At 43.9% G+C, this 18,756-nt stretch overlaps 1 protein-coding gene across 1 annotated transcript; it reads right to left on the bottom strand.

Moving 5' to 3' along the window:
* Window positions 1-12,862: 12,862 nt before the first annotated feature.
* LOC136541661 (anthocyanidin 3-O-glucosyltransferase 2-like) lies at window positions 12,863-15,245 on the bottom strand. The gene has a single exon (XM_066533662.1). The coding sequence runs from the start codon at window positions 15,151-15,153 to the stop codon at window positions 13,654-13,656; it is 1,500 nt and encodes a 499-aa protein (XP_066389759.1). The 5' UTR covers window positions 15,154-15,245; the 3' UTR covers window positions 12,863-13,653.
* Between the last annotated feature and the right edge of the window lie 3,511 nt (window positions 15,246-18,756).

The following is an 18,756-nucleotide window of genomic DNA, read 5'->3' as shown; positions in this document are numbered from 1 at the left end:
GTTGTCAAGCTCTTTAGTGTAGCTAGTTGTGAGAGCTTGCTTGCTTGGTTGGTGTGGCTCTTTAGTTAGCCTTTGAGAGCACACTAACATTGAGTAGTGTCATAGCTATTGTGTGAATAGATACTATCTAAACTAGAATTGTGGTAGGTGGCTTGCATTTTGAGTAGGCTAGCGCAACACTTGCTTTGCCTCATAATTGTCTAACCATTTTGTTAAGTGTTGTTGTAGAAATTTTATTAGGCTATTCACCCCCCCCCTCTAGCCATTAGGACCTTTCAAGTGGTATCAGAGCAGAGGTCACCGTGATTTGAGGCTTAACAACCTTCGGTGTAAAAATGGCTCAAATCAACAACACCAAGAAGCCACCCCAATTTGATGGCACAAATTATCCTTATTGGAAGTCAAAGATGACCACACACATCAAGTCAATCAATAGAAAGGTGTGGAAGGTGGTAGAAACCAAAATTGAGATTGGTGATCCAGAGAATCCCACCGCGACCGAAGAAGTGCTTCTCCAAAACAATGACATTGCTCTAAGTGCTATTCATGATGCAATTGATGAAAGAACATTTGAGCAAATCAAGAATATTGAGATGGCACATGAAGCTTGGAAGAAGTTGGAAGAATCATTTGAGGGCACTCAAGCCATAAAGGGTGCTAAGGCATACATCCTCAAAGAGAAGTTTACAAGCTTCAAGATGAAGGAGGATGAGAGTGTGTCGGAGATGTTTCATAGGCTTCAAGTGCTTATCAATGATCTCAAAGCACTTGGAGAACAGGTGAAGGACAAGGACTTCTCCCATAAGTTCTTGAGATGCTTACCTTCAAGATTTGGCACATTGGTCACCATTCTAGTAAGGAGTGGTTTGGACACCATGACACCAAACCAAGTGTTGCGAGACATCATGACCGATGACACATATAGAGATGAAGATGAGAAGGAAGAAAAGAAGGAGAAGAAAGATGAGAAGAAGGATGACAAGAAGAAGAGCATGGCATTCAAAGCCACTTCATCCAAGGGCAAAGCTAAACAAGAAACATCAAGTGAAGAAGATGAATCTTGGGATGATGATGATGATGAGAAGATGGCTCTCTTTGTCAAGAAGTTTGGCAAGTTCATGATGAAGAAGGGCTACCAGGCTAGAAGAAAGAAGTCTTCATCCAAGAACAAAGAAGAGTCAAGAAGGTGCTTCAAGTGTGGAAGCAAAGATCATCTTGTTGCTCAATGCCCATACAATAGCGACAATGATGATGACAGCAAGAAGAACAAGAAGAAGGACAAGAAGGAAAAGAAAGAGAAGGACAAGATGGCATTCAAGAAGAAGAAGGGTGGTTCATATGTAGTCACTTGGGATAGTGATGCTTCCTCAAGTGATGATGATGATAGTGATGATAACAAGGCCACCAAGAAGAAGGTTCTTGCAAGCATTGCTATCAATGAGAAGCCTTCTCTCTTCGAATCTTCATCATGCTTCATGGCTAAGGCCACTAAGGTACAATCTTGTGATGATGAAAGTGATGAAGAACATGATGATGAAAATGAAAATGAAAATGACCATGATAGTGATAGTGATAATGATGAACCTACTAAGGATAAACTATTTGACATGCTAGAAGATGCTAAAGAACACTTTGACATCAAGAGAAGGGAATGCAAAAGCTTGCGTAAGGAACTAGTAGCCCTTAAGCAAGCCTTTGATGAGCTCAATGCATCTCATGAGAGGCTAGAGGAAGCCCATGAGAAGCTTGGCAAGGCTCATAAAAAGCTTGAAAAGGTTCATTCCTCTTTGCTTGATGAGCAAAATAAAGAGAAGCATGTTGAAACTTGCAATGTAGGCTTAACTTGTGATATAATTGATGAATCACTATCCATGCCTATCATTGTTGCTCCTACTAACCCTTCTTGTAGCACCTCCACCTCCACCTCATCTAGTAGTGATGGTCTCACTTGTGACACCTCACTAGTGGTTGAGAATGAGAACCTCAAGAAGGAGGTCAATAAGCTCATTCACACCTTAGCTAAAGCTTATGGTGGTGAGGACCGCTTGCTTATGTGCTTGGGTAGCCAAAGAGCTTCTCTCTACAAAGAGGGATTGGGCTATACCCCCAAGAAAGGCAAAGCGGCCTTTCCTCCTCACAAGACTAGTTTTGTGAAGAACAATGGTCGGTTTTGCACTAGTTGCAAGCAAGTGGGTCATAAGGAGCATGAATGCAAAAACAAGAGCAAAAATGCTAATGCATCCTCCATTAAGCTTGATTCTTTATATGTGCTTACTAAGGGTACAAATGGTGTGAAGGCTAAGTTCATTGGTAAACCATGGATGGGCTCAAAGAAGAAAGTCATTTGGGTACCAAAGTGCTTAGTGACTAACCTTCAAGGACCCAAGCAAGTTTGGGTACCTAAAAAGAATTGATCTTCTTTTGTAGGTTAATTACAAAGCCGGAGGAAGGCATTGGGTTCATGATAGTGGGTGCACTCAACACATGACCGGTGATGCAAGAATGTTCAACTCAATCAACACCAATGGCAATAGTGGTTATGATAGTATCATATTTGGTGACAATGGCAAAGGCAAGGTCAAAGGGCTTGGTAAGATTGCAATATCCAATGACATGAGCATATCCAATGTGTTGCTAGTAGATAGCTTGAACTTCAATTTGCTATCCGTGGCTCAATTGTGTGATCTTGGATTCAAATGCATATTTGGGTAGATGATGTAGAGATCATAAGTGTAGATGGCTCTAATTTAATCTTCAAAGGATTTAGATATGAGAATCTATACTTGGTTGATTTCAATGCTAGTGAAGCTAAATTATCTACATGCTTGTTCACTAAGTCTAGCATGGGTTGGTTATGGCATAGAAGGCTTGGTCATGTTGGAATGAAACAATTGAATAGATTGGTTAAGCATGACTTGGTTAGAGGCTTGAAAGATGTTGTGCTTGAAAAGGATAAGCTTTGTAGCTCTTGTCAAGCCGGAAAACAAGTTGGAAACACCCATCCCAAGAAAAGTATGATGAGCACTAGCAAAGCATTTGAGTTATTGCACATGGATTTGTTTGGGCCAACACAATACACTAGTATCGGTGGAAACAAATATGGCTTTGTGATAGTGGATGACTACACTAGATACACATGGGTATTCTTTCTAGTGGACAAAAGTGATGTATTTGCAACATTCAAACCATTTGTCAAAGGCATTCACAATGAGTTTGAAACAACCATCAAGAGAGTGAGAAGTGACAATGGTAGTGAGTTCAAAAACACTAGAATTGATGAGTTGTGTGATGAATTTGGAATTAGACATCAATTCTCAGCCAAGTACACTCCACAATCAAATGGGCTTGTTGAGAGGAAAAATAGAACACTCATTGATATGGCAAGGTCTATGCTTAGTGAGTACAATGTGAGTCAATCCTTTTGGGCTGAAGCTATCAACATGGCTTGCTATTGTAGCAACCGCCTCTATTATCACCGATTGAAAGAGAAGACACCATATGAGCTCTTGAATGGTAGAAAGCCCAACATTGCATATTTTTGGGTCTTTGGTTGCAAATGCTATATCTTGAAGAAAGGCACAAGATTGGGCAAGTTTGACAAGAAATGTGATGAAGGATTCCTACTTGGTTATTCCACTACAAGCAAAGCCTATAGAGTTTGGAATTTAGATAGTGGTACTCTTGAGGAAGTTCATGATGTTGAATTTGATGAAACCAAGGGTTCACAAGTAGAGAATGAGAACTTGGAAGATGTTAGATGCATTCAACTTTCAAATGCCATGAAGAATATGGATATTGGTGAATTAAGGCCTAGGCAAGTAAATGATGATGAAGATGATCAAGTGCAAGTGCTCTCCAATGCAAATGCACAAGATGATACAAATCAAGTTAGTGCAAGTGGATCTCATGACAATGAACAAGATCAAGTGGCTAGTACATCATCTCAATCCAATGATCAAGCAAGTGCAAGCAATCAAGTTCCAATACTCCAACCAACAAATGTTGTAAGGGATCATCCATTGGACACTATCATTGGTGATATTTCAAGAGGTGTACAAACAAGATCAAGATTGGCATTATTTTGTGAACACTTCTCATTTGTATCATCCATTGAACCAAAGAAGATAGATGAAGCATTGAATGATGTTGATTGGGTGAATGCTATGCATGAAGAATTGAATAACTTCACAAGAAATCAAGTATGGGAATTGGTAGAAAGACCAAAGGGACACAATATGATTGGAACCAAATGGGTCTTTAGAAACAAGCAAGATCAAGATGGAATAGTAGTAAGGAACAAAGCAAGATTGGTAGCACAAGGCTATACATAAGTTGAAGGTCTTGACTTTGGAGAAACATATGCCCCGGTTGCTAGATTGGAAGCAATTAGAATCTTGCTAGACTATGCTTGTGCCCACAACATAAAGCTCTATCAAATGGATGTCAAGAGTGCATTTCTCAATGGCTACATCAATGAAGAAGTATATGTTGAGCAACCTTCCGGTTTTGAAGATGATAAGAAGCCCAACCATGTGTACAAGTTGAAGAAAGCATTGTATGGTTTGAAGCAAGCACCTAGAGCATGGTATGAGAGACTGAGGGACTTCCTACTCTCTAAAGGGTTCACAATGGGAAAGGTTGACACCACTCTTTTCATCAAGAAGATTGGAAAAGATCTATTTGTGTTGCAAATATATGTTGATGACATCATATTTGGATCAACCAATCAAGACTTTTATGATGAGTTTGGAAAGATGATGGCTAATGAGTTTGAGATGTCCATGATTGGAGAATTGAGTTACTTCCTTGGTCTTCAAATCAAGTAATTGAAGAATGGTACATTTGTAAGTCAAGGCAAGTACATCAAGGACATGATCAAGAAGTTTGGCATGATCGATAGTAAAGTCATTAGCACACCAATGGGAACCAATGACAACTTGGATAGTGATGCAAGTGGAAACATGGTGGATCAAAAGTTGTATCGGTCTATGATTGGAAGCCTACTCTATGTGACAGCATCAAGGCCAGATATCATGTTTAGTGTATGCATGTGTGCAAGATTTCAAGCCTCACCAAGAGAAAGTCATTTGAAGGCTACAAAGAGAATATTGAGGTACTTGAAGCATACACCAAATGTTGGTTTGTGGTATCCAAAGGAGCAAAGTTTGAGTAGTTGGTTACTCTGACTCGGATTATGCAGGATGCAAGGTTGAAAGGAATAGCACCTCGGGCACATGTCAATTATTAGGAAGATCACTTGTTTCATGGTCATCAAAGAAGCAAATAGTGTTGCATTATCAACCGCCGAAGCCGAATACATATCCGCCGGTAGTTGTTGTGCACAAATACTTTGGATGAAGGCCACTTTGAGTGACTTTGGAATCAAGTTCAAGAAAGTGCCATTGCTATGTGACAATGAGAGTGCAATCAAGCTAACCAACAATCCAGTTCAACATGCAAGAACAAAGCACATTGATATCCGCCACCATTTCATAAGAGATCACCAACATAAAGGGGGCATTTGCATTGAGAGTGTAGGCACCGAAGATCAACTTGCCGATATATTCACCAAGCCATTGGATGAGAAACGGTTTTGTAAGCTAAGGAATGAGTTGAACATATTGGATTTCTCAAATATGTGTTGATGCACCCCTCACCTATATGACATGCCTCTCCTTCGAGCTATTTAAGGTAAAAGTTGATTGGCATGACATGCATCCTTGCTAAGGACATGTTTAGTGCATCTAGTCACATTTTCAATCCTTCTAGGACCTTCAAGTGGCTCAATTTTATTAGGCTCATTCATGAAAATTAAATGAATTTGATGTTTATATGGTATCACTATTGCTTCTATGCTCGACTTGATCTAGTGATAGCATATGACATGTTTATGGGCTTGTAAACCTAGTGTTTAATCTAGAAAATGAACTCTAAGTGTTTAACTCAACATGGTACAAGATAACCCTTATTTGGAGGTGTGAAGAAGCTTGTCCTTGGATCAAACCGAGTTAAATATCTTTGGTAAATAATCTAGATTAGACCAAATTTGGAAAAATGATCCTCACCCCATTGATTGACATTGATAAACTCGACCCTACAAGTGGTACTATCTATATTTTAAGTCTTTATGGTCATTGATGACAAAGGGGGAGAGAAACAAAGATATAAGTAAAACAAAGACATAAGTAACAAAGGGAGAGAGATAGTGCACTAAGATAAGTGGAAAGACAACACAAAGGGGAAGAGAAATAAAGATACAAGTGATAGGGAGAGAACTTGACATAAGAGGAGAGATATGATAAAAGGAAAGGGATCAAATGAAATTTTGAGCACACAAGTAGGGGGAGCAAGCTCATGAACTTGTATGGTGTATTTGAATGTGCATTTCATATGTTTGCTTACATGGCACAAGTTTTAAATTTCTATATCCATGCTTGTGTGGTGTATGCTAGTTGTAGGTTTGAATGATAAAATGAAAAACTAGCATGCATAGGATATCTAATGATTTTATTTCCAAGTATTTCCAAGTGGTATCTTTTCAAAGCAATGTGTACAAGTGGTATCAAGCTAACCATGATGCTAAGGATGGTATAATAGTGCACTCCGATTGGTATCACGCTTCAAAGGTCCATCTTTTATACCTTAGCATCATTTGGTAGACAATGTCTCCTATATTTCCTATCTAAGCATATGTGCAAGCTTCAATCCAAACTCTTAGCACATATGCAGGGGGAGAAATTGCTACCATTTAGGATTCATGAAACTTGTCCATATTCTTTTACACATGGTAAATATGCTTGGGCAAGTAACATGGATTCAATTGAATTTTATTTCATATCTTTGTATAAGGGTTGTCATCAATTACCAAAAAGGGGGAGATTGAAAGCTCTAGTTTGGTTTTGGTGAATTGATGAAACCCTAAGTGCTAACCTAGTTTATCAAGTGATCATGAGATAGGTAGCGCACTCCAAGTGGTGAAGCAAATGAAGATCATAGCATAATGATGATGATGCCATGGTGATGATCAAGTGCTTGGACTTGGAAAGAAGAAAGAGAAAAACAAAAAGCTCAAGGCAAAGGTATAAACCATAGGAGCTACTTTGTTTTGGTGATCAAGACACTTAGAGAGTGTGATCACATTTAGGATTGATAGCCGTACTATTAAGAGGGGTGAAACTCGTATCGGAATGCGGTTATCAAAGTGCCACTAGATGCTCTAACACATTGCATATGCATTTAGGATCTAGTGGAATGCTAACACCCTTGAAAATGTTTGTGAAAATATGCTAACACATGTGCACAAGGTGATACACTTGGTGGTTGGCACATTTGAGCAAGGGTGAAGAAGTTAGAGGTGAAAAGGAGTTAGTCTCGCTGGTCACAAGGTGACCGGACGCTGGTCCCAGAGGAACCGGCGTGTCTGGTCAATTGTAACAGCAGAGGTGCTGGCGTCGGTCAAACAACCAAACGCTAGGTCACTCAGTGACAAGACGCTGGCGGGGAGTGTCCGGTACTATTGTCGGGCAGCGCACAGAGGCTAGGGTCTCTGACCGAACGATGGCAGGGTCCGGTCGTGCTTGACCGGACGCGTCCGGTGGGAAAAAGGTGTTTCTAGAACCTTACTGGAAACGACCGAACACTGGTGGTTCAGTGTCCGGTCAGTTATAGCACAGAGTCCGGTGAACTCAAGTAACCATTGAAGTCAGGACACGTGGCTGTCGTCGGGCGACCGGACGCTGAGGTCCAGCGTCCGGTTAGCATAACCGGAGCGTTCGGGCAGCCCGTGTTGTGCCTAGTGAAGGGGTACAATGGCTCTATTTCATGGGGGCTTCTATTTAAGCCCCATGGCCAGTTGAAGCTCACACCTTTTGGCAATTTTCATTAACATAGCAACCTTGTGAGCTTAGCCAAAGTCCTTCCACTCATCTCCATCATTGATTTATCATCTTTGTGAGATTGGGAGTGAATCCAAGTGCATTGCTTGAGTGTTTGCATCTAGAGACACTTGGTGTTTGTGTTTCGCTGCAGATTTTGCTTGTTACTCTTGGTGGTTGCCACTACCTAGATGGCTTGGAGCAGCAAAGATCGTCGAGCGGAGGTTAGTGATTGTCTTCGGCTCCGATCGTGGTGATTGTGAGGGGTTATTGACCTTTCCCCGGTGGAGAGCCAAAAGGTACTCTAGTGGATTGCTCGTGGCTTGTGTGATCCTCATCTTGTGTTGGTTGTGCGGCACCCTATTGAGGGTTTGGCATATGAAGCCAATTAGCGCGTGAACCTCCAAGTGAGTGAATCGCCACAACGAGGACTAGCTTGCCGGTAAGCAAGTGAACCTCGGTAAAATCATTGTGTTCATCATTGATTCCGAGGTGATTGTCTTCATTGTTATTCATCCTTGTGATTGATTGGTTCCTTCATCTACACGGTGGTATAACCTTCTTGATCACTCTCTTTATATTACCGCAAACTAGTTGTCAAGCTCTTTAGTGTAGCTAGTTGTGAGAGCTTGCTTGCTTGGTTGGTGTGGCTCTTTAGTTAGCCTTTGAGAGCACACTAACATTGAGTAGTGTCATAGCTATTGTGTGAATAGATACTATCTAAACTAGAATTGTGGTAGGTGGCTTGCATTTTGAGTAGGCTAGCGCAACACTTGCTTTGCCTCATAATTGTCTAACCATTTTGTTAAGTGTTGTTGTAGAAATTTTATTAGGCTATTCACCCCCCCTCTAGCCATTAGGACCTCTCTTCTTTCAGTTGATGCTGGTATGCTTGATCCTTTAACCAACGTTGATAATCCTTTTCTTTCTGCCGCTGCGATTTATTCAATAGGATCCAAGATGTACCTCGTGGCTTTGTCGTCCCATCTTTTGACGTCTCCCCCTACTCGTATCGGCTCTTCTGCTTGGCGTGACGTCTTCTAAGCTCTCTGTACTCGTCAGCCGATATTTGCATCTTGGGATCGACTGATCCAACTTCTTTTGATTTGGTTGATGTTAGGACCTTAGTCTTTCTTTTGAGTAGCCCAGCATCAACCATGTTTTGGTCTCCTGGGAAAGGATTATCATCGACTTTCATTTTTCGAGGCGTGTCAAATTTGAGCCTCCCTTGCTGAATAGCCCTCTGTATATGCTGTCTGAAAATTCTACATTCGTTGGTGGAATGAGAAGTAGCATTATGGAACTTGCAGAACTTCTTATTCTTCAACTGATCAGGGGGCAACATGACATGACCATCGGGCAACTTGATCTGCCCTTTCTCAAGCAAGAAATTGAAGAGGTTATTTGATTTAGTGACATCAAAGTCATAGCTCTCCTCGACTCCTCTTCCCCAAGGATTTGGCACCACTACTGTCTTCTTGCCCCAATTCCATTCAGCCGCAACAACCTCTTCTTCATCTTCATAACCGTCATCGACTGAGTATGGATTGTAATCCTCGACCACTGTGGTACTTTTCTAAAATCGGGTACCTCTACGCATACTCTGGAATTGGCTATTGAGCGTTGCCACTGGTTGAGCCAATTGACCCAAGTTATCAAATTCTTGTCCCAGCAGCTTTTCTTTCTACATTGGCAGCATTCCTTGAATAACTAAAGCAGCTAGTTGATCATCAGCCAAGTTTAAGGAGAAACACAAGTTCCTGGTTTCTTGGAACCTCTGAAGAAATTCAGTGCCTGATTCATTAGTCTTCTGTCTTATAGTTGTCAGATTGGTAATCTTCTTTTTTTCAGTCCCAGTGTAAAAATATATATGAAACTTCTTCTCTAGGTCAGCCCAATTGGCAATGGAATTGTCTGGTAGTGATGAAAACCAAGTGAAGGCTGGCCTGATAAGGACAAGGAGAAGAAACGAACTCGATGGGCATCCTCAACTGATGGTTTGCCCAATTGTGTAAGATACTGACTGACATGTTCTATCGTGCTTGTACTATCTTGGCCAGTGAACTTAGCAAACTCTGGAAGCCTGTAATTTATGGGAAGAGCAACCAAATCATACCATTCTGGATATGGACGTTTGTACGAAAAAGTCAGCCCTTTTGGCTTCAGACTAAACTGATTCTTCATCATCTCGGTCACCCTCAGCAATAACTCACCAGCTTGTGGATTTGGATTCCTCTGCACCTGCTGACCCAACTGTGGATTGAAATCCCATGTGCCTTGATATCCTGGATTTGGCATCATGTGAAGGGTGTTATAATCTATGCCATAATGATACCCTTGTGGAATCTCGATCTGTTGGGTTCTTTGCTGGCCTACTGCTTGAAGTCTCTGATTGTAGACATAAGGATCTATATCTCTATGGATCCTTTGAATTGATGGTGCTATTTTTTGAGCTGACGACGGTATGTGGCTTGATGTGCCAAAATTGATCACTTGGTTCTGACCTTGCCTCGCCAGCTGTTGCACATGCTGTACTGGCGGTCCAGGATTATACTGTATCTGATTCGCAGTAGTTCCTTGAGCCTATTCAGATGAAGCTTGAACTGCCTAAACATCACTATTACTAGCTGGTGCTACTTTTTGATGGCTGGTACCGACTTGATTAGTCCCTTGGGTCGATGGATCTGGAATGTTGTAATAAGCCGACCCACCTTGACCAACTGGAAACCCATGAATCGCCTCTCTCATGGCGTTGTGGAATATGTCCAAGAAAGCTTCGTTATGGCTTGATATGGCATCACGAATAGATTTTTCTACTACTTTCTTAAAGAAATGCATGTCTTCATCTTCAGTTGTATCCGTCTGCCCGTGTAGTAGAACTCTTGGTAGTGGAAATTTCTAAACAATTGTGTTGGCACGTGTTTTGGTGTAGGACAACAAGCATTTGTTCTGAAACTCTTCTATAGCTTTGCTGATGATACCCTTATCCCCATTAGGTAGATCTTCACAATGCAGCATAAGGATGTCGTTGTTGTTGTGAACCGCCATGACGATTGGGGTCCCACCAGGCGTGCCAGAAACGTGTGTCGACACGGAATTTTCGTCCCGTGCCGAGGACACACGAGCAAGTCGGAAGGGTCTGCTCGATGGAGCTATAGATCCGCCTAGCTTCAGCGCAGGGATGGTCGATCCTGCGCAATCCTTCCGAGACGTGCCAGTCAATTTGACCCTGTAATTGACAAGAAGAGAAAGGTTATCAGTAATTAAGGGCGGAACATGCCGGTGTTGCCAGACAGTCCCGAATGTGCGGCTTTGAGAGCCGATATGAAAGGAGATCGACTAAATAGTCGATTCCAGCATATTCATAAGAATAAATCGGTTAAAGCTCATGGGGTTATATAAGAAGAATTGATTATCATTCGGGATGAATATCATTCTTTAAACAAATATCGGTCAATGGTAATAGGATATTAACAATAATTAGCTCATGTTAAGCCAATGACTGCAAGTAACCGAACTCCTTTATAAAAGAAACAGTTCATCATCATTCAACCATTTAATAGAGATAAATCTAATAAACATATTAGATCTCATCTATCGCTATGACCAGTGGGGCATGAGGTAGAATCATGCAGGCCGTAGAAACAACAATAGACTCGACGACCCTAACTTATTACTAATATCAGTGGGGCATGAGGCAGAATCATGCAGGCCGTAATACAATAATAAGATCATGGGGCTAACACATCTTTTAACCTATCGCTACTTTAATGATCTCGTAATGCGAACTATTTGTAAAAGCGCTCGATATCGGCTAAAACAGCCGATTTAGGCATAGCGCACAGTTAAGGTCATGCCCTCACAGGAACAAATCTACCAAATAACGATGCCCACTCCACGGTGCTAACAGTGGGGTGTGAGGCAGAATCGCACAGACCGTGATAACAGGCCATGGAACAATTTTCGCTAGCCAATAGATCTACTCAAGGTCAAACACGCCTTAACCGCACGCTATGCACGATCAAGATTGATGTAAAACAGCCGATAAAACATAACTTATCGTTTAAAGTACAGATTAGATCAGTTTTAGATTAACAAACGATGGGTTAAAAAGGATATAAGGCCGATCTAGATCAATCTCAATCGGGCGAAGTGATATTGCTGTAATTAAATAAATAATAGAAGCAATAAGCAATATCGGTAACTTAATGAATCTATCCGAAGGAACACCACCCTTAGATAGAGCCGATAACTTGACATTAATCTAGTTTGAGCAGTGGATGTCGATCGGATCGATGCAGCCGTACTTGAATTAGACAAGAGTCGATAACTAACTCATACCAAAGTCACAGTGGAGGTCGACCAGATCAATACAGCCATACGAACAGAGGTATAAGCCATGACGGTACTTACAGACAAGCAGTGGAGGTCGACCGGATCGATGCAGCCGTACTTGCTGAAGAACTCGCCGAGATCTACTCTACTCCTACTCCTAAGGGGTGGCCGAAGCCAAAAAAAGTAAATAACTGGTATTTGATTGATTGTGTGTCTTTTACAATAGCCGAGGTTTGGTATTTATACCCGGAGCCTAAAAACGAATCCTACTCGAGTACGACTCAGTACAATCTTTGGTACGAAGAAAACATTCTTATTTTAAGGTAACTTGGACTCTAATCTTTCCCCTTTTGTAGAGTCCGATATGTATCTTCTCGATGCCAATTATATTTCGTCATCGTTATCTGCTGACGTCATTCGGAGAGAACCGATCCCAGTGTCGCATTCGACCCAGCAGATATCAATCCTTACTCAATCAACTCCTTGATTGGCACAATCTTGAAAGCATGCGAGTTCCCACGCTTTTCTCCTAAATTTTGATGTAAACAATTTCAGGTCTCAAGAGACCTCGGCGCGTGTTTTGCGGTATCGCATTCCTGGTAAGGCTCGTCTGGCGACGTGTCCATGATGCGAGCTAGGCTAGGCTGGGAAGACAGCCAAACACGCAATAAAATTATGTTGGCAAGCAAATCAAATAATCAATTATTCTATGAACCTAGGGACGAAGACAGAACGAATATTTTCTGATATCAGTCTGTCCTAAAAAAAGAAACAATTATTTGTATTCGGTATCCATAAAATCCGTTCGTATCTCTGATTTCATGCCTATATAAACAGACGGTGAGACCTACCTATTATATGATTATATCATTGACATGAGCAAGGTGGGCAACTGTTCATGGCCTCGAAAAATTTAAAGGCCTCCAAATTTATAGTAAGTACTAATAAATAATAGCTAATCTTTTAAATAGAAAAAATGTAGCATATCAAAAAAAAAAGGCTTGCAAGTTGCAATTTCTAGTTTGCTAATTGGATCAACTCACCAACGTAACCACCAGCCTACTTGGCAACTTAGCTTCCCTGGTCTGTTCATTTTTCTCTTTGCCATTTTGCTTTCTCGTGCCACGATACTACTATGCTAGCCGCTAGGGATGCTAGTTTGTTACTTGAGTACTACTACTTACCCTTTTAGCATTTAGATTTGATCTCTTCTTAGTAGTGTAGGACCCATATTTATTCTGGAGCTTTATAATTAAGTGAAAGTATGCTTGATTTTCTTGAATTATAGAGCCCATCGTGTGTATTTTGTTCAGGGGCCTCCAAATCCTAGGTGCGGCCCTGTATCAACCGACGGCACTGTAACTTCCTATGTGCTCAACTGAGCGGGTATATACTACATCAAAATTCAAAAGCTGGAGTGAGCGAAGGAGGGGATGTTTACGCGTCAATCACCACCATGTAAAATTGCTGTTCCCGTTAACTGCGCGTCCACTCCCGCCTCCAACCGATGCCGCACGGCCGCGGCAGCGCCGTGCAACGAAGCGAACGATGGCCCACCTTGCGCCACCGCACTCCGGCACGCGTCCCTCATCGCCGAGGCCCGCTCCCTCGCCCGCCTGCCCTCCTCTTCCTCGTCGCCGCCGCTCACGAGGCACCCCACGGCCCGCGCCACCTCCCCTGCCTCCACAAAATTGCTCCTCTTCCTGTCCACGTCCATCCGGACCGCGACGCCCATGGAGGCCACGAGCTCGAACGCGTTGAGGTGCTGCTCGGCGTACAGCGGCCACGGCGCCATCGGCACGCCCGACCACAAGGCCTCGAGCACCGAGTTCCAGCCGCAGTGCGTCACGAAGCCGGCCACGGCGTGATGGGCCAGGACCTCCCTCTGCGGCGCCCACGACGTCCAGACGAGCCCCTGGTCCTTTGTCCGGTCCAAGAACCCTGGTGGGAGATGCTCGGCCAGCGGGTGGGCAGACGCCGTCGCCGCGGCTGGCGGCGACGAGCGAAGAACCCACAGGAAGCGCTGCCCGCTGCGCTCGAGGCCAGCAGCGGCTTCCCTCACCTGCTCCGCGTTCAGGAACCCCAGGCTCCCGAAGCAGAGGAACACAACAGAGGCCCGTGGTTGCCCGTCGAGCCACCTGAGGCACTCGTGATCACTACTCGTAGCATCGGACAAGGGGATCACCGGGCCGATTGGGTATACCGGCGGCGCGGGGCGTCCACCCGTGCACCGGCCGTCGTTGATTGCCGCCAGCACCGCCGGCTCGAGCTCCTCCGAGGTGTTGACGATGATGCCACCAGCCTCCGCGAGGCGCGTGCCGTGGTACACGGTGTCCGCGTAGCTCGGGCTCTTCCTACTCATCACGGACGCCGGCATGCACGACGCCGGAACCGGCGGCAAGCCTTGGACGTGCACGTGCTGGCCTTCCATCTCCCCGAACTCCTCTGGCATCATCACGTCGTGGATTGCCGGCAGCTGCAGCATGAGGGCGAGCATAGCGGCGGACGACGCGAAGTAGACGTACGCCGGGACGCCGAGCTCCCGGGCGACGTCGAACATGGTTGTCGACGTGAACTCGAAGACGAGCGCGGCGGCGGGCACCGGTAGCGCGGCCACGGCGGCCCTGACGTACGGCGCGTGGAGGTGGATGTACTGCGAGGTGAAATACTCCACGCTGGTGCAGCCCGTGGGCGGGTCTACCGCGGGGAGGTGATGGAAGCTCACCTCGCAGCCGATGGGCTCGGCAGCGGCGGCCCCGCGCGCAACGTGCGCGGCGACCTGGGACGCGGACTCGGGCGTCGGGGGCCGCATGACCAAGACGGTGAGGGAGAAGTCGGCGGTGCCGAGGGCGGCAACGAGGCGCTTGCCGGCCTCGAGCGCAGCGATGAAATGCCCGGATGCCCAGACCGGCAGGAGTACGACGGTCGGCTTCGCCATGGCCATCCAGAAAGACCAGAACGCGCGCTCTGCTCTCCTGGTCCTGTGCCGCACCACCGAAGTGGCCTAATTATTACTTGTGTATTCTGTCATATTTGTTTGCTCTATCTATCGTGGGCCTATTTGAGACCATATAACAATTCAAAGAGTGAGCCGACGCCACGTCGGCTAAATCATTCCGGCATTATTGCTTGATTTATGCTTCAGGGGTAGAGGCAGAGGAAAGAAACAGTCTTGCACCGTCGCTTACCTCGCAACTTGATCCGGCTTGCACGGCTTAGCTTTACTTGGGAAGTTTTTTTTGTTAGCTTCACGAGCAGTTTTTTCGGTGAAATTAAAGCTGTTTTGGTAAACTGCTGTTTAAAAAACAGTTCCGTACGTAGATTTTCTTAAAATATACTCTCACAGAATCCCACATAAGACCCACCTATGTGAAAGCTATGAAAAACTAATATTTTCAGCTCCATCCCACCCCATTCTTTAGTAAGAGCATGATTTAAGGAGCTTTATTCATGAAGCTGTTTGCAAAAAGAGTGTTTAGCAAAAATAAAACACTTCGCAATAACTTATGAAGCGGTTGGCGAAGCTGTGTCGAGTGAGGCATAAATGATTTATTCAAATAACACTTTCATGGATTGCTCACCCTAAAAGAAGTTTAAAATCCTAAAGGATTTGAGTTTCCAAACTAGGCCTTAGTGAGAATTAGACGGAAGGGATGATATGGGTGGGCGGCCTCGTGATACGTCTGAGTCTTGCGTGCGATGAAGAGATAGTGCTTTTCTCTTTTCTTCTCTTTTAGGCAAAATGACATTGTGGATTTCTATGAGCCAACAGATCTATCATTGTTTGTGGTGCCCCCTTACCAACTTGTCCTAAAAATCAATTTGTAGGGATAGGTATATACTTTCCTTTGCTAATAATACTTGATTTTTAGATATGTGTGGGTACCAAGGGTTGCAAAAACCACCTCTATAAAATCTATTTTGACCACAACACTCGTTGTTAGTTGCAGTCATTTTATGCTATGTTTGTTTTTACAGGTTTAGACCAACAATGCTGATATATGTTCACATATAAACAATATAGGTGGCAATAAAGAGAGCATGGTAAAAGATATAGGTAAATTATTTGACATATGTGCGATTGTAGATATTTTACCTACTAGAATTTTATCTTATGAGTATAGGGACCTCTCTGACCAGAATAGCAGATATTTTAGGATCTATCATAGATACCAATGTTCAAGATAAAAAAACCTTAGTACTCCTACAAATAGAATTAGAGATGCAGGGTCTATTTAGAACCCATGAATTTTACGGGATTTACACATAGGAATTTCACAAGAATCAATTCAATTTCATAGAAGCAGAACAGAAAAAGAATCTTGTATTTCAAACAAGAAAAGAAAAAAGTGTATTGGAAAATAACAATGACAATTATTTTAAATCTCATAGAGGTAGGGTTTGCGTACATGTGTTGATAGAGGTGAGTGTACGTGAGTGTTGTAAGCGTCTACGTTACACTGTGTAATTCTAAAAAATAATTTAAATAATATAAGGTTAGGAGAGAAATTATACGAGATGACGCTACCTAACCCTATACGTTAGGATACCCGTTGCTACCTCTGTACATGGACGGTCCCGCACCGCACGTGTCATGAAGGCGCTACTCAAAGATAGTGACACTGCCAATTATCTTTGGGATGCCCGATCAAAAAAAATTATCTTTGGGATGCTCCGATGTGACATGTTGAGCAAGAAATAAGATGTTCTTTGGTTTCACAAGCCGTACGTATAGACAACGCAAAGGAACAGATATCTACGGAAACGGGAACAGATATCTCTAATTACTTCTTGTGTTTGGTTGAGCAGCTAGGTGTCCAAATCCTCTTGCGATCTGTTATCACCAAAAATGGAGCGCAACCAGATTTGTAAAGCCACAGATCCGTTGCATCAGGTTACGTCACATATTAAACAAACGCAAACTAAACGCGATTGATTCACGGTGTTATCTGATCACGCCGATAAACGACCAAACCAAACAGCACCTAGGGCCTTGAAGCTAGAGAGAGAATATAGAACACACATAGGCTATTCACAGTTTTTTTTTTTTGGTCAACGTTAAATCACGGGAAAAGAAAACTCGATTTGCTCGAAATTTGTTAATCATATCTGGGAATTTCTAACCTGCAAACATATATAACAACTAAAAACATATACACAGCAGTCAATACAGGCAATTTGCAGCCTGCACTATTACATACGTATCGCATCTATCCACCCAGCCGGTTGGCTCGAGAGTCTAGCGAATGGAATGGAAAACAGATCCACGCACGGCGAGCAACCAAAACACTGCGAGGTGTAAAAGAGAAGCAGTAGAATTACGCCGCGTCCAGTAGACCAGTACAGCAGGCAGCAGCCATCAAGAAGCTACTACTTCACAGCAGATCAGCGGGTAAAGACGGCGACGGCGACGACGGCATGGGGCGGCGGCGCAGCAACCGGTGGGGCTGTGAGGGGAGGCTCCGGAGGACGAGGAACCGGACCCGGCGCGGCAGGACGCTGCGCGGCGCCGCGGCAGAGAGCAGTCGCTCCACGGCGCGCGCCACCGCCGCCGTGTACGTCTCCAGCAGCTCCGCCATGATCGACACGAGTATCATGTCTCTCCTTTGGATGGCGGTGGATATGGATTCTTTCTCCTTTCTCCACGGTGACTTTTGCGAGTGTACGTGGGGTTTTAGGCTGGGTTCGGTCCTCTTTCGTTGCTTCCTTTATTCACTGATGATGTTCTGTCACTCTCTTCTTTTGAAAAATCGAACGGAGGGTCTTGCTGTATGGATTCCTTCTTCACAGTAGTCCATTGCAGTTAATTACGGGGAGCCTATCCGGTTTTCAGGAGGTGTGACGTGGGATGGGGTCCGCCTTGCTGCGGAAGAGACCTCTGTCCGTCCGGTGGTAAAAGGGCGCGCTACAGCCACGGACCCACACATCTCTATCTAGCCATAGCAACTCCCCCTAGTAGCACCTTGAGCTAATGTCTCTCTTTTTTTAGGGACTAAGGTCTCTATTTTTTTTAAAAAAAATTATCTCTCATCTTAAGTACAGTTGTAGAATCTGTTCGGATACAGACACACACCATTACACCCACGCACACCTCATATACACACGGTATACGAACAAACATACACTACTAGAGAACAGACTTTAGAACGATGTCCCAATTTAGCATTAGCCTCGGTATTTTTTACCCCCGGGACTGAAGGATCTTTAGTCCCGGTTGGTAATACCAATCGGGACTAAATGTTTCTTTACTCCCGGTTGGAGCCACCAACCGGGACTAAAAAGTCATCCAACCTTTAGTCCCGGTTGATAATACCAACCCAGACTAAAGGTAGACCCTTTAGTCCCGGTTGGTAACACCAACCCCGACTAAAGGACCCTTTAGTCCCGGTTGGTAACACCAACCGGGACTAAAGGTCCCCCGATGGGTTAGTTCAAAAGGAAAGCATCACATCCATTGTCAGATGTGTTGTGTAGGTGGGGTGGTAAGCTTCGCGCGAGGCAGTGCATGAGGTCTTGGGTTCGAATCTCACGGGGCGCAGCGGTGGAA

The sequence above is a fragment of the Miscanthus floridulus genome, chromosome 3 (genome assembly GCF_019320115.1).
Source record: "Miscanthus floridulus cultivar M001 chromosome 3, ASM1932011v1, whole genome shotgun sequence".
Classification (NCBI taxonomy): Eukaryota; Viridiplantae; Streptophyta; class Magnoliopsida; order Poales; family Poaceae; genus Miscanthus; species Miscanthus floridulus.
This window is presented reverse-complemented; position numbering and strand designations above follow the sequence as displayed.